The sequence below is a fragment of the Pistacia vera genome, unplaced genomic scaffold, assembly GCF_008641045.1.
Source record: "Pistacia vera cultivar Batoury unplaced genomic scaffold, PisVer_v2 Contig771, whole genome shotgun sequence".
In the NCBI taxonomy this organism is placed as follows: domain Eukaryota; kingdom Viridiplantae; phylum Streptophyta; class Magnoliopsida; order Sapindales; family Anacardiaceae; genus Pistacia; species Pistacia vera.
The window spans coordinates 223,586-239,752 of record NW_022196636.1 but is presented as its reverse complement, the minus strand read 5'-3'; the positions used below and the strand labels follow the sequence as shown (position 1 = coordinate 239,752).

Below are 16,167 nucleotides of genomic sequence, written 5' to 3'. Positions count from 1 at the left end.
GCGCCAAACTGTTGATGCGCGATTTTAACTGAAAGATTCAGCATGCATGAAGAGTGGTGGAGATGGAGAATGAAAGCATGAAAGCATGGATTAAAAAAACGGTTTACATGCAAAGCTTGGATATGAGATTATACCTACTCCTTTGCTTTGGATTGATGAAGATTAGCTTCAAAAGGATGAAACCTCCACACTTTAACACCACCTTGAGAGGATTAGAGAGTGGCCTTGGCTAGGGAGAGAGAGCTTTTAGTTTGTGTTTGAGTGAACAAGTGAATAATGAACAAAAATGCAACCTTTTGCACTTATATATACTTGGGCTATTTTGCAATTATTTATTTTTCACTTCCAAGCCCAATAAAATCTTATTTTATAAAGGGACCCCACGAATTTAATATGCTACCCTTTGAATAATCAATATTATTCAAGGGCCCATGTAAACTAAACTAGTTTACATTAACAACCCATAAATTTACCCTTTTTACCCTTTAACTATTAAAAGGTTATTTTTGTTCATCTCATTAATCTTAACACTTTAAGATATAATAATTAAATATAATTAATTATTGCTTGACCATTTTAACCCTTAAAATGTCACAAATTGTTTTCTATGTAACTATTACTATAGAAATCCCGTTATTACCCTCGGAAGGTGCTAGCCCTCTTCGGATAATCATTTCTCTCTCTCATCATTCTCTAACTTCTCAAGGCTATTGGTGTGACCATGTAGGTCCACCGTGGATTAGCCGTGAGCCGGTTCTGGATGAATCCGGAAACCCGTCCGGAGGCCCAACGACTATGGTAAACATCTAGCAATGTGCCATAGTCCCTAAACCACGATGAAGAAATACTTCATCGAACCCATTTCAGATCATACGTACCATGCAGGTAAAGTCCCTCCATTGAGATATCCTAATCGAGTATGGATTCATGGAACGTCAAAATCCTAAACTCGATCTTCTACCGAATTGTCGATCAATATGTCCGGAACTTGTCATCACAAACTTACTTTTGTATGACTAATAATAGACTCTGGCCAGAGATTCAGTTTTTCGACATTTATCGATGTTCGTCTAGGAACTCGAATCCGGATGGAGTCAGCGGTACTCCCGATCCTATATTTTCGAGTCAATGGATCCCCTCTTGACCATCGTTCGTTTCCGCATATGAACAACGCATGACCAAATAGGCTTTATTGTACGAAACATGATTAGTCTCGTACTTATACACCGTATGAACCATACGCATCCATATCGGATCCGACTACAATGTCTCAGGTCAAAGGACTACATCGTGCACTGATATAACCAAACGATAAATCATTGACTACATGCTTTTCCAAGTGATTTGTCGTTATTCGGTCACGTTCGAAAAACAGTTCACCAACCGTTAATCCATACCAATGCCCCAGTGACATGACTATCATCGTCATCCGTACTTATATCAACTCATGATATCTTTCGGAAGCATCCGGTATGCCTACTGTGCAATATAGTTGCCCAAATTTATATTGCTTCCGTAGGGAACCCTTTTCGATAATTCATTTACCTATTAAATGAATCATCTGGACAATTCATATACGTACTTTATTTTAAATGCATGACTGAATAAAGGAAGCAATTTACATATATGAATTGAAGAACTCTTTCTTTTATTATTTATGATATATATAGATACAAGACAAAATGCTCTGAAACCGACAACATGAATGGTTTTGTAGGGCATACACTAATATACACTAACATTAACACCAACTAATCAACACGTGCGTAACGGTGATTGGTCAAGAGACACACGTGATTAAGGATAGAATGTAGAATAAATGCAATGAGAGCTTTTTAAAGTGGTTCGGATGCTAAGTTAGCAAGTCCTACGTCCACTGGTTTGTATTAGTATTGTGGGCCAGGTTGCAATGGCGGACTGACTTACAAATGATTAGGGAAAAATAAATACAAAGTTTACCAGAGAGAGAGAGAGAGCTAGTTCAGAGTGTAAAAATAGCCGAATCCTCTTAATGAAGGGATCTTCCTCTTTTTATAACGAGATGAATGCAAGTAATCATCATTAAATCCATGGGTTGGTGTGAATGTCAGGACATAATCCGGCTTTATGTCACATTGCCCACCTCCCAAGCTGATTTCACGCGATTTGGAGCAGGGAAATGGACATGTGGGAGCTCCATAGCGTCTGGCAGGCCTGACGTGCGCTTACCGTTCTGACGGGAGCAGGTCACACTTCATCACGTGATTTCCCACTTCAGCCCTTGATTTCCCAGGTATAACAAGAAAGGAGTACGGCAACATGGAAAATTATTGAGGAGATTAGCAAAATGTGTATAATTTATTAGATATAAGATATGAATTTCTTGGTTTTATTGTTCATACCAAAAAGCATGATTGCTACTTGATGTCTGGTGCAGTATTTCATGCACTTTATGGAGAAAGAATGCTATCAGCTTTCGACTAGGTACAAACTTCACCCTGATAATGATTTGTTTAGAGATCATCAATAACATAAATTCCATGCGGATATAAATGAATTGCTTTTGGAATTGTTATCTTGGGTTTAAAAATGATGGGCCCTAGGAACCAATAGTGTTGTCGGTTTCAAGGCATTATATCTTGTAAATATTCTTTTAAGAATGGAAGAAAAAGTTTTGATTTCACATGTTTACTGCTTCATTTATAATATTTATAATGCTTGTGAAATGTCCGGATGATACAAATATTTAGAAGATTAAATCATCGAAATATTCTCTACGTAAGTAATGTTAATTAGGCAATAATATTGCATAGTAGGCATGCTAAATGTCTCCATTGAATATCATGTGATGGTATTAGTGTAGGTGATTATACGAGTTATATCACTAGAGCATTAGCTTGTATAAACGGTTGGTGAACTATTTATTGAATGTGACCAGTTACGATGAATCACGTGGACATTTAGAATGTGGTCAACGATACATCGTAAGATCGTACTAGTATACAACTGATCCTTAGATCTGAGACATCACAATTGGATTCGACATAGGATGCATATGATTCATATTAGAGGTGGAAAAGCAGCCCGCCCGGCCCGACCTGACCTGACCCATGGCGGGTTGCTTTTAGTGGTAGGTCGGTCCTGACCCGCCCGGCAACATTCGCATGCAGGCCGGGTTAGGCCCGCCAGTGTTGAGGAATTGGCTGGCCCAACCCAGACCGCCAATCCTAACCCGCTGGGTTAGGCCGCGGGTTAGGCCAGGTTAACCCTCTTTTTGATTTTTTTTTTTTTTTTGTTTAAGTTTAAATGTTTAATTAACTTTTCAAATGAATAATTAACAATTTATAAATGAATAAATGTAATTGTTTTTAGTTAAGTGTTAATTTCTTTTCAAATATCAATAATTAAATTAAATTAATTTTTTTTTTATTAACATTCCAAATATTAATTCAATTTTAATACNCATCCATATGGAATCCTCTGGTGGGTTAGTCCAGTGAACTTGCCTACAGCAAGCACCCATGTGTTGCACCGGGTTGTCACCAAACAACCTTGACAAGTGAGATCAGTCACTGCCATTCGCAGGGTCGTTCAACACTATGATAGCCTTACCGTATTATCTGTGCCCTTACTTCAAAATAATACTAAGGCTACGGATGTTTCTAGAATGGCCACCATATGTGCTCATAGGGTTCTCACTATCAAGATTTGAAATACTTGATACACTTGTCACGGTTCTACCATTCTGACATATATCAATACATACAATATGATTTACGCGATATAGTATAAAATGCCTTTTATTGATCAATGAACATTATTACAAAGATTCAATTCTACAATATTCGATTGGCTCTAAGGCACCTACTCTAACATCAGTCTAGTGAACTTGCCTACAACAAACACCTATGTGTTGCACCAAGTTGTCAACAAACAACCTTGACAAGTGAGATTAGTCACTGCCTTTCGACAGGGTCGTTCAACACTATGATAGCCTTACCGTATTATTGTGTCCTTGGTCAAAATATACTGGGGCTACAGACATTTCTAGAATGGCCACCATATGTGATCATAGGGTTCTCACTATCAAGATTTGAAACACTTGATACCCTCGTCATGGTTCTACCATCCTAAGGACATATATCAATACATACCATTATGATTTACATGATATAGAATACCCTTGTCATGGTTCTACCATCCTAAGGACATATATCAATACATACAATTATGATTTACATGATATAGTAGAAAAATGTCTTTTATTGATTAATAAACATTATTACAAAGAGTCAATTCTATAATAATTATTTGGCTCTAAGGCACCTACTCTAACAATGTACCATGCGACGGTGTGGAGCTTGCAAATGTTGACTTTAAATACATTGGAAAGGAAGGACATATTTCATCATAATGTAGTAATGTTAAACCTAAGATGATCGGCGTACAAAGTGCGCTAGCATGTGGTAGCCCCCACTATGGCCCCTACTCGCAATGCTTAATTTAATTTCAAATATATGTGTAGAGCATACATTGCCACTCTTAAACGTTCTCATGTCGATATACGCATAAATCAATCAGTTATAAATCTATATTATTTCATTTATAGAATTAGAATTGTTCTACTTGTTAGTTTAAACGACTGTTGTGCGAGTTTAAAGGTGCAATTAAATTCAACTAAGATTTATCTTGTTAGTTGAACCTTCCAACGAATTTTTTGTTTTTGTTTTTGTTTTTGTTTTTGTTTTTGTTTTTGTTTTTGTTTTTGTTTTTGTTTTTGTTTGTTTTTTTTTTGTTTTTTGTTTTTTGTTAGCCTTTTAAATTTAACCTTATTGTTAACTAACCTGTGAACACATATTACATCTAATACTGAATGGAGAAACCTATAGCCCTTCTCAGAGAAGCCAAACTCCTACTTAAGTGAAGAAAGAAAAAGAGAAATCCAACTTCAAATTTGTTAGAGTAGGTGCACTATAGCCAATGTTTTAGCTCTTGTTAACTCAATTTTAATAAATAGAAGGCATCTCTTATTTATGAGCATATGTACTATAGCATCTATTTGCTGCTTGTAAAGAAAATAGTATATGTCCTTAAAAAGGTTGAAACTAGTGACGAGGGAATTAAGTGTTATAAATCTTCATTGTGAGAACCCTATGAGCACAAATGGTGGCCCTTCTTAAACCGTCTGCAGTCATAGTATAAATCTAACCAAGGACACAGATTATACAGAGAGACTATCATTGCGTTGAACAAACCTATCAAAAGATAGTGAGAGATCTCACATGTCAAGGTTGTGGGCATCAACCTAGTGCAACGCACAGGTGTTTGCTTGTGCAAGTCCATTGGAATGACCCATCAGAGGATTCCACACAAGATGGTAAACCTAGTGTAGTTTGACACTAGCCTAATGTAGTTCTATTCAGAGCTATCAATACAGTAGTGATTGGCTACATCGAGGAGTGTATTAAGACTATGGTGGATCGACAAAGGATTCATCACTCTTGGATATGGGAGAAGTTATCTCATGGTGCAATTCAGTGAATGACAATGACACTAAATCTATAGCCACAATAGGATTGAGTTATTGCTCAATCCAATTTATTATTTCAGTCATTGTTCCAATAACTAAACAGAAAGATATCGAGGATATCTGAGGTTGACACTATTTTTGTACCTCAGCCTCAATGAGATAACAGATGATGAAATGATTTGATTGTATGGTAACCATATTGTTAATAGGTTGCTATTTCACTTAATTTGAATCTATTGGGTGGCCATGATGCCTTACTAGGGGCCAATCTTGGTCTATGTATAGTGAGACGATTGATTGGTGTCAATCGCGATGCTACTCATTACCAATATGATAAGGAGCCTACAGGTCACACACTTAGAAGACAGTTTAAGGATGATGACTTTTTGGAAGGGTATATTCGTCTTTTAGATAAATGGGCATATTGGTAATTTTGCTGTGCAATTAAATTTACTGAGGTTGTAGCTTATGTCCAATTTTATTATTAAAGTAATTTAGCAAAATTATAAATTTAATTATTAGAGTTAATATTAATATTTAAACTAACTAATTAAATATGGTTAATATGCAATTCTACCTAAAGTTTGGGTTGATGCTAAACTTAAGGGGGTGAAGAGATATGTCTTTATTATTTAAATAAAGCAAAATTAGGTTTTTACACCCCAATTCCATTCCAGCAATGGAGAGTATTTTGAAGAGAATTTTTTCTCTTATTCTCTACTCACATTCTTCCAATCTTTGCATTCCTTAAAGCCAAGAATTAATTCTTGGTCATTGGTGTACTGTATTCGCATGGATGACGTCGATTCCATTCTCGAATCGGTAGCAAGATCACATTCAGAGATATTGATGGAGCCTCCAATCGCAGGTATAATCGAAACCTTATATGGATTTATGATATTTCAATTTAAGCATGTAATATATATATATCAGACCCTGATCTTGGCTTATTCAGAGTAATTGATGAGTGAAAAATTTTGTTTTTCCGCTGCCATCGCTCATCGATTACTTGCAATGATATTAGAGCCTAGGGCTTTGATGATATATAGTTTAATTATATTGTTTTGATTGATTGCCTAAATTGATTGTCAGAAATTACATGTTTAGGTTGTTCAATATGTTAAATTGCTTAATTTGATTAATGTATAAACTGATTTGTTTAGGAATTAAAAGAGACAAAACAACAACCCGCCGGGTTGGCGGGTTGCCATTTTGCAACCCGGCCCGCCCGGGGGTTGCTGTCGGGTTGGGTTCAACCTGGACCGCCATATTGGCGGTCCGGGTTCAACCCGCTTCATTGCGGGCCGGGTTAGGGTTGACCCGTCTAACCCGGCCCATTTGTTTCACCTCTAGTTACGATTTTAAACATCAAACAGTTTTATATTACACTAGATAATATTCTGAGCATGTAAAACAACATTTTTGCCTAGGATACTTCTCTTATTAGCCTATGGATTTCAGTTCTTAATGTCAAATACACTGACCCGTAAGGGTATGTTTTGGGAGAGGGACCATGTTTGGTTATATTTCTAGGAAAGTGGGATTAAACTATATCCCATTCCAATCTCCTTAGTTTGTCCCAATCATTTGGGATAAGGAATCCTACGAGGAGCCCTGATACTCTTTGTCCCAAGTTGGGACTAACTTTTTTTTTCTTTCTATTTTCTTTTATATAATAAATTACACTTATTAAATTTATTAATATTGAAAAGTATTTTATAAAAAATAAAATTAATAAATATCTTACCAAATGATATAGTTTAAATAATTTATATATTTACNACAAATACTTCAAATCAGTTCATAAAATGCAGAAAAAAGGAAAGCTATAGTGCCATAGTTCTGCCTGAAGGTCCACAGTATACCTGAGTTAACGTAATGAATACATGGATTGGATATGATGCATCTGAACCAGTGGCCCTGAGTCGGAACTGTGGATTTTGATTCCATGAAGCATAATCTTGACAGCCACCAGCACTGTAACCTCGCCACTGGCCATGCACAGAATAGCGCATCTCGGGGGGGTAGACACGACAAACATATATCGATCTAAAGTGAATCTGAAAGTCTTGCCACGACATCCAGAATATACCATCTTTCGACTGTTCAAAAATAAAAAGATCAGCCACATGCAAATGAGATCTTACTTAAAAGAAAAAAAAAAGAGGATAATACTGTCTAAGATACAACTTTTCATGTCTAATTAAAGATTTATTAACAGAAATCCACTCAACTAGATATGCCCAAAGAGAAAGTGGGGATCAAAGGAACAAATTGCTACAAAAGCTAAGCTAAGTACCTGTGGAACATGCTTCAGCTTGTGCTTCATCCTATCAGTCCACTCAGGAGATGAGTCAGACCAAGGACCATTCCACTCAACTTCATTAGCCCATGGGTTTCGGATTTGAACAAGCTTGTGGCCGTCAACCTCTCTCACCTGAATGATAAGAGAAATTATTAGAGTCAGCCAAATTTCTTGAACTGGTATATTATATATATAGTTGGACTGAATTGAATTTCTACATACCTGCAATATTGAGTAAGCATGCCCTTGCACAATGCCGCTGGAAGAAATGTGCACATCAGAACCTGATGGACTCCCAGCACCAAGTAGGAATCCTTCTTGTCCAAAGCGCAACAATTGAGACCATAATCTACCACTTGCAAGATCAATCTGTGCCTGGGCACTCCTCATGTCAATCTCCTCGCCGGCACCCCCAGTAAGGTCCACAAGGGCATCCTGAACAAGCCCTCCTTCCAGTGCCTCATAAGAACCGTGCAATTTTGCATATGCCTTCTCCAATATAGAGACCCAAAGTTCATTACCCTTCTTGCTGGTGGCAAATGCTGGTTTACCCAGTGATTCACAAGGAATCCAATCGTCAACAACAACAGGGACCCACTCACCCTATAGAGATATTAGAATTAGAAACAAAAGCAAGCAATTATTGACATGCTAAATAATACATTATCTAGAAAACCAATATTTAGAGGAAAACCACAGTTCCAGGCTTCCAGAATACAAACCAAAACAAGTTATCTAATATAACATAAAAAATAAGCATTTCTTTTTAATTTATGGATATGTAAGAAAAGAATTATCGAGATGTATTGAGGAGTGTTAGGTGTTGACAAGATTGATCAAAGATATTATGAGCTTATTACCTGAACACAGAAGCGAACAGTGTAGATTCCTTCCTCGTTGTACTCAGGAGTAATAATCACTTCTAATATTCGTGAGACCTCCGTTAGAACGGCAACAGCACTCAGAAACCAACAATCCCCCAATCGACCCTATTGATTGAGAAGTTAATTTTAAGAAAAATATTAAATAAAACCATGCACAAAACTGAATATTACAAAATTCTCAAAGCTTTATGGAGGGGACTCATTTCAATATACAAAATGTGGGATCATCACAACTCATAACTCGTCAACGCAGCCATAAAATCAATAAAAAAAGAAATGGACACAATCATAATAACAGGGTCATAGATTCTTGTTCTTTCTTTCCTAAATATTCTTTTTCTTTTTCTTTTTTTTACACTTTAACCCTTCTAAGCGCAACTTCTAGGGTCTAATATATACTGTAACCCCTCTGCCAGACTTTAAATCAAATTTTTGGTTTCGTCCTTGTTGATGGCCATCGAGAATATTTAGAGGACCCATTTGGTTTGGTTGAAATGCTTTCGGAATTAGTTTTACAAAAACACTTTTATGACTAAATTGAAGTGAGTTGATTAAACAATGAGAATGGGCAGACACGACATATTGTCAAAGAGCACAATGCCACTGAAATGGTTGTCATGAAAATAACCAAATAAGATTGGCTAATGTGTTTTTTACCTAGATCGTTGACGAGAGGAGGAATGGAGTTGTCGTCGTCCGGTCGTCGTCGATTTTCGGCGAGGGAGGAAGACATCGCGATTTCAGAGACTAGAGTTGCGATCAATTTCAGCAATGAATGAGTGCGATTTCAGCAAGGAATGGTTGCGATTTCAGCAAGATTGGGTGCGTTTGACTCCCTATTTTTATCCATATTCCCTATCCTATTCTCCAAATAATGTTTGGCACACTATTCCAGAAATACTACCCTATTTTTTTAATTACTTTTAGACCCCATAAGGTTATTAATTTCACTAAATGCCCCTTGAAATTTTTTTTTTAAAATTAACAAAAACCCCCCCATCAACCCAACTTGTCAGATTCCGGAAACCACCACCGGTGATAGCCGGAATCTGTACAACGGCCTAAATTCCAACCATAAATGGCCGGAATTACACCGATCTGGTCGAAAAAGGCCAGATCTGGCCGTTAGCGACGGCCAAAGAAATGGCCGTCGTTGACCGAAAACGACGGCCACATCTTTGGCCGTCGCTGACGGCCAAAGATGGCTGTCGTTTTGACCTTTTCGGCCGTCGACGGCCATAACAGGCCGTAGATCTGGCCTTTTTCGGCCAGATCCACCACGGATCTGGCCGGAAAAGGCCATAATGATGCGTTACGGCACAGATCCGATCGGTCTGTGCCCTAACAAAATTTTTGGGCCAGATTCTGGCGGTGGCGGCCGAAATCTGACACTGCAGGTGGTGGGGGTGTTTTTGTCATTTTATATAGTAGGGTCTTTAATTAAATTAGTAAACCTAACGGCTTTTTCGTAAATTTTTCAAATTTACCTCGTAATACCCCCCTATCCAACAATCCAATACTATCCTGAAAATTCTATCCAAAATACTACATCAAACGCACCCAATTGAGTTTTGATTTGTGTGGGATTTCAGATTTTCGCGATTTCATTTAAATTTTTTCAGAGTATTTTGCGTGTAGAGAAAGAAGAAAATGCGAAATGGGAGAAAGTGAGAAATTAGGGATTTTTTTCCCTTTTCAGTGTTGGGCCGGTTTTTCTTGTGGTCCGGTTGGACCGGCGGTTTAGCACTGTTTACGCAGTCCATTGCTGGGTTAAACGAGTTATTGCGCAATACCGAGTTTTATATTGACTCAAACTAGACACGTGACCGATTCACAGTCCAACTGGTTGGACCGGCCGGTCTGGTCCGGCTTTTAAAACAATGACACAAACCACTAGAGTTACTCCCATTAACCCCAGAATTAGCTAGTTAAACCCTACAATCAATTTTTGGTGTTAAAACTAATTGAGGAAAGGGCAAAATAGACTTTTTATGTTTAAATACATAAATTTATAGAATTAAATATTTCAAGAATAAAAAAAGATATTTATAAAACGTTTTAAAAATTAGTATATATTTAAGTTTAATATTATTTTAAAAGAAATTAAACTTTTAAGAGTTTTAGATCGTCGTTATTAGCGATCCAAGGACTGCGGCCATCTCAGATCGTGGGGAATGACTATGTAAGACGTTAGACGATCTCATATTGTTGGAAACAAAATCAAAATTGCCTCAAATTGCCAAAAACGATGATCTTAGATCGTTGCTGTTGCTTTTTTATTTTTTATTTTTAAATATTTTCTTAATATTTTTATTTTTCAATTTAGTGAAAAATATATTATAAAAAGCTTTTTTTTTTTTTTTTTTTTTTTTTTGTTAGCCTATCTCTAATTTACAAAAATATTTTTATTCTTTATTTTGAATTTATAATTTACAGAAAAATATATTTAAAAAGTATATTTTTTCAATTTTAAATTTTTAAATTTACAGAAAAAAAATTATTTATTATTTTGTAATTTACAGAAAAATATATGTAAAAAGTATGTTTTTTTTTTTTTTTTTTTTTTTTTAAGTTTTAATATGTTTTGGTTTATAGAAATAAACTAGACATGGGGTCCGTGCGTTACGCGGGTATGTTTATTCAATGTTTTTTAAATAGATTGTAAACAAATTTATTCTAACAAAATAAACTAATTAGATTAAGATATAATAATTGCTAAATTATACAAATTTTAAAGTAAATATAAATTTTATATATATACAAAGTTGTGTTAAGATAAAATTAATAATTGTACTTGTATAATTATTAATATCAATTATAGGATGTTATTAAATCATTCATCCAACTTAAGAAGATCATCTGAATATTATATGGTCTAATTATATTTTCAAAATCATTACCTTGTACAATTGATATTATTTTTGCAACACGTCTTTGATATTCGATGTCAGTATTTTGTAGTGAATCGTGTATGATATTTAAGATCACTTGAATATTATCAAGATCAATTATTTAAACTTAAAATTTATACTGACTTTCCGCAAGTTCTGTAACTTATATTTATTTTCAAGTTACGCTGCGTGGGTATGTTTATTATATTTTTTTTTTTTTTTACATTATTATTGGTTTTTTTTGTGTTTTAAATATATATTTTCTATGTTGAAGTTCATTTTATATTGAATTGATAATTAAAAAATCAATAAATAAAATATTCACAAATTGAACTCAAAGTCTATATCATCATGGTTCTTCTCAAATATGTCATAATTTGAAATATGCAGCCAAAGTTTAAAACTTTGTCAAGAAAAGCAAAGAAATTTGCAAGATAACCCACTAAGTATTATTGATAAATGTATAAATCAATCAGCGAGAGAGAAACCTTGTTGAAAAATGATAGGTCCCAGACTATATATATAGTTATAGTTATTGCAATTGGGTTCATTCTCGCCCGAAGAGAATTTATCTTAATTTATTCAAGTCTGGGACCTATCATTTTTCAACAAGGTTTCTCTCTCGCTGATTGATTTATACATTTATCAATAATACCTAGTGGGTTATCTTGCAAATTTCTTTACTTTTCTATACACACAAACACATATATATATATATAACCATGGTTGCTTTAAATAAGCAAAGTCATGCTCATGATGTCGAAATAAATTGCGAAAAAATCATGCACAACATGGCAGCTGGAACTTCTCAACTGAATATGACTCAATCCTCCCACATGCCCATAGAATTCTGCTCCACGTCAAACTCCACTCACATTCTACTCCCATGCATGCAAGACTCTTGGCCCCTGCCCATTTCAAACTCCATTCTGATACTTAAGGTGGGGTTTTGGTTGCCTCTATGATTGTCGTGGTCTATCAATACCCTCCCCATGAAGTTGATGCTTGTCCCTAAAGTCCATAACTGGAAATTGTTGAAGCAAAAGGGGAGCTGACTCCCACGTGGCTTCTTCCACTGGGAGGTGTGCCCACTAAACCAGCATTTCTTCCTCATATTTGTGTCCTCGTCTAACCCAGCGTGCCTCCAAAATTTTCTTGGGGTCCAATATGACAACCGTCTTCATTCAATGGCGGCAAGTTCTGGGAAGGCAAAGCTCGATCACCAATAAACTTTTTTAGTAGGGACACATGAAAGACTGGATGAATTTGAGTTCCTTCCGGCAGTGTCAATTTATATGCCACTGCTCCGATTCATTGCATCACTGGGTACGGTCCGTAAAACCGGCTTGCCAAATTCTAATGAACCCGTTTAAATGCTGACTATTGTCGATATGGATGCAACCTGAGATACATCGGATCACCTACTTCGAAGGTGATTTCACATCGCTTCTGATCCATTGTTTGTTTCATGCTGTTAATGGAAACTTATAGGTTAGTGTTGAGTTGTCGGAGCAGCTCATCTCTTGTAAGGAGACTCTGGTCCACTTCGTGTACAGGAGACAACCTAACTGAGTAGATGGGAATGGTGGGTGGCAAACGGCCATACAATGCTTGGAACGGTATCATTCCTGTTGAGGCATGGTAGTTGGTGTTATACCAGAGCTTGGCCCAAGGGAGGTAGGTGTTCCGCTTGCGCGGCCATTGATGGACAAAGTAGCATAGGTACTATTCGACACAACGATTGACAACTTCTGTTTGGCTATCGGTTTGTGGATGGTAGGCGGAACTGAGCTACAATTTAGTCCCTGACATTTGAAAGAATTCTTGCCTGAATCTGCTGATGAAGATTAGGTCTCGATCACTATTAATGGATCGAGGTAGGCCATGTAGCTTGATAACTCCTTCCATGAAGTTTTCTACCACACTTTTAGCAATAAATAGGAGAGTTAAGGTGAGAAAATGGAAAATTTACTCAACCTATCGACAACCACCAAGATGGTATCCTTGCCGTGAGATATGGGTAGTCTTTCTACAAAGTCGAGAGTGACATCCTCCCATTCTTGGCAAGGAATGGTCAATGGTTGTAAGAGACCTGTAAGAGAGAGTGATTCAGATTTTATTCGTTGACATATATCACACTACCTCACGTACTCCTGTCTGGTTTGATGCATTTTTGGCCAATAAAATTGTTGGGCCAATCTCTTGTAAGTCTGCAATACTCCTAAATGTCTTGCCATCTTGGTGTTGTAAGCCTCATGCATTATTTTGTTCCTTAGCTCCATTTGTGAAGGAATCACCACTCTTCCTTTAAAGAAAATAAGTCCCTGACATTGGAAGTATGGACCTTCGAGTTGTGCCTTAATTGCCTGATCAAGTGATTAGATGTACGGATCCCCGTTAGATGCTCTTCGTATCTCATCCCATATGGAAACGATGGCCACGTACATTTGATAGAGGACTAGGTTGTGAGGGTTGCATGAAAGGGCATCTACAGCTGAATTTTCTTGGCCAGATTGATAGATTATTTCATAATCGTAGCCCATCAATTTGGCTACCCATTTTTGTTGCTCTGGAGTTGCCACTAGTTACTCCATGAAGAACTTCAAGTTGCGTTGATCTGTCTGAATGTAGAATTTTCTTCCCAACAGATAAGGACGCCATAGGCGTATTGCCTTTACAATCGCAAGCATCTCCTCGGCATAGACTGACAAAGTTTTCTTCATAACTCCCAATGTGCGGCTCATAAAGGTGATGGGTCTGCCCTGTTGTGTTAGCATCGCGCCCATTCATTCGCCTAATGCATCAATTTCAATGGTGAAGGATTCACTAAAATTGGGCATGGCCAGGGTGGGAGTGGTGGTCATGGCTTGCTTAAGATCCAAGAAGGCGGCTTTTGCTTCCTCAGACCACCCGAATTTCTCTTTTTTGAGTAGGTTGGTAAGAGGGCGTGTAATGATGCCATAATTCCGTACCAACTTTCTGTAATAACCTGTCAAACCCAAATATGTACATAATTCAGTGATGTTAGTAGGAGGTGGCCATGCAATCATGGCTACAAGTTTCTTGTCATTGACCTTCACTCCCCGAGTCATGACAATGTCTCCCAGATACTCAAACTCTTGCTGACCGAATGCACACTTGCTCACCTTGGCGAAGAACTTGTGTTGTCTCAACACCTCTAGGGCTTTTTTGACATGCATCACGTGTTGCTCCCAAGAAGGATTGTATATCAGGATGTCATCGAAGACGACTAAGATGGACTTCTGGAGATAAGGTATGAATATTAAGTTCATGATGGCCTGAAATGTAGATGGTGCGAAATGTAGATGGCGCGTTGCATAGCCTAAAAGGCATTACTAGATATTCATAATGCCCGTTATGTGTGTGAAATGCAGTTTTGGGGATGTTAGGAGGGTTTACCCTCAGTTGGTGGTAACTTGCTCTTAGATCAAACTTGGTGAAATAAAAGGGGCCATTTAATTCGTCTAACATATTGTCCACTATTGGAATTGGAAATCGATCCTCAATGGTGGCAAGGTTAAGTGAGTGATAATCCGTACAGAACCTTAACTGCCATCTTTGTTCTTTACTAGTAACACCGGTGAGGAAAATGGGCTAGTGCTCGGACGAATGAGACCTAAATTCAACATCTCCTACACCTGCTTCTTAATTTCTTCCTTCTAGAAATGGGCGGACGTTGACTAGTTTCGTCCCTTCTTTAAGCATGATGCAGTGAGTAATCTCTCGTGCAGGAAGGAGTTCCGAAGGCTCCTGGAACACGTCCTTGTATTCTTGAAGCAGTAGCCTCATCTCCCGTTGATTTTCTTCAAATAACTCGGGAGATGTTGTTGTGTCCATGTTTATTTGAAAACATACCACAATTGCCGTGTGATATTTTGTGATTTCCTTCAAAGTGGCCTCCCGAATTGTTTCCACATCATCCTCTTGTAGCTTGCATTTTTTATTCTCTCATGTAAACNAAGAAGAAAGAAGGGCGTTTTCGTCTTTTAAGGCGAAAGGGTATTTTGGTAATTTCACAGTGCAATTAAATTTGCTGAGGTCGTAGCCTTTATTTAATTTGTTAGAAAAATTAAATAAGTGAAATTACGTTTAAATGTGTGTTCGCACATATTTAAATATATTATCATTATTGTTAAATGTTAATATATATTTAAATATATATTAATTGATTTTAATTAAGATAATGATGGGAAATAAAATAAATCAAATTGGGAGTGTTTGGCAACATGGGGCATTTGGGTTGGAGCCCAAGCCTATTCCGTATGGGATTAGGGCAAATTGTTTTTTTTAAAATATAAAAGGAAAAGTGTGTGTTTTTTTTAATTAAGGATTTTTCTTTGTAAAACCAAAACACACAGCAGCCCCATTTTGCTTCTCCCACGGCAGTAACACTTTTGAGCCTGAAATCAATTCAATTGATTTTGTTTTTCTTCTGAATCTTGAAGCCAAAGAGGATCTAGCAAATCCCTCTTTGGTTCTTTTAAGATTATCTTCGTGTGGACTACACAGGTTCGATCCTACACTTGGATTGGTAGCAAAACATTCGTCGACAAATTT

General features: G+C 36.9%; 1 protein-coding gene across 1 annotated transcript; it reads right to left on the bottom strand.

Annotated features, from left to right (window-relative positions):
• Window positions 1-7,335: 7,335 nt before the first annotated feature.
• On the bottom strand, window positions 7,336-14,250 carry LOC116116404 (calpain-type cysteine protease DEK1-like). The gene is made up of 5 exons (XM_031402474.1): window positions 14,179-14,250; window positions 8,675-8,803; window positions 8,037-8,417; window positions 7,809-7,946; window positions 7,336-7,611 (listed from the first exon to the last, which is right to left on the bottom strand). The coding sequence occupies exons 1-5, from the start codon at window positions 14,248-14,250 to the stop codon at window positions 7,336-7,338; spliced, it is 996 nt and encodes a 331-aa protein (XP_031258334.1).
• Between the last annotated feature and the right edge of the window lie 1,917 nt (window positions 14,251-16,167).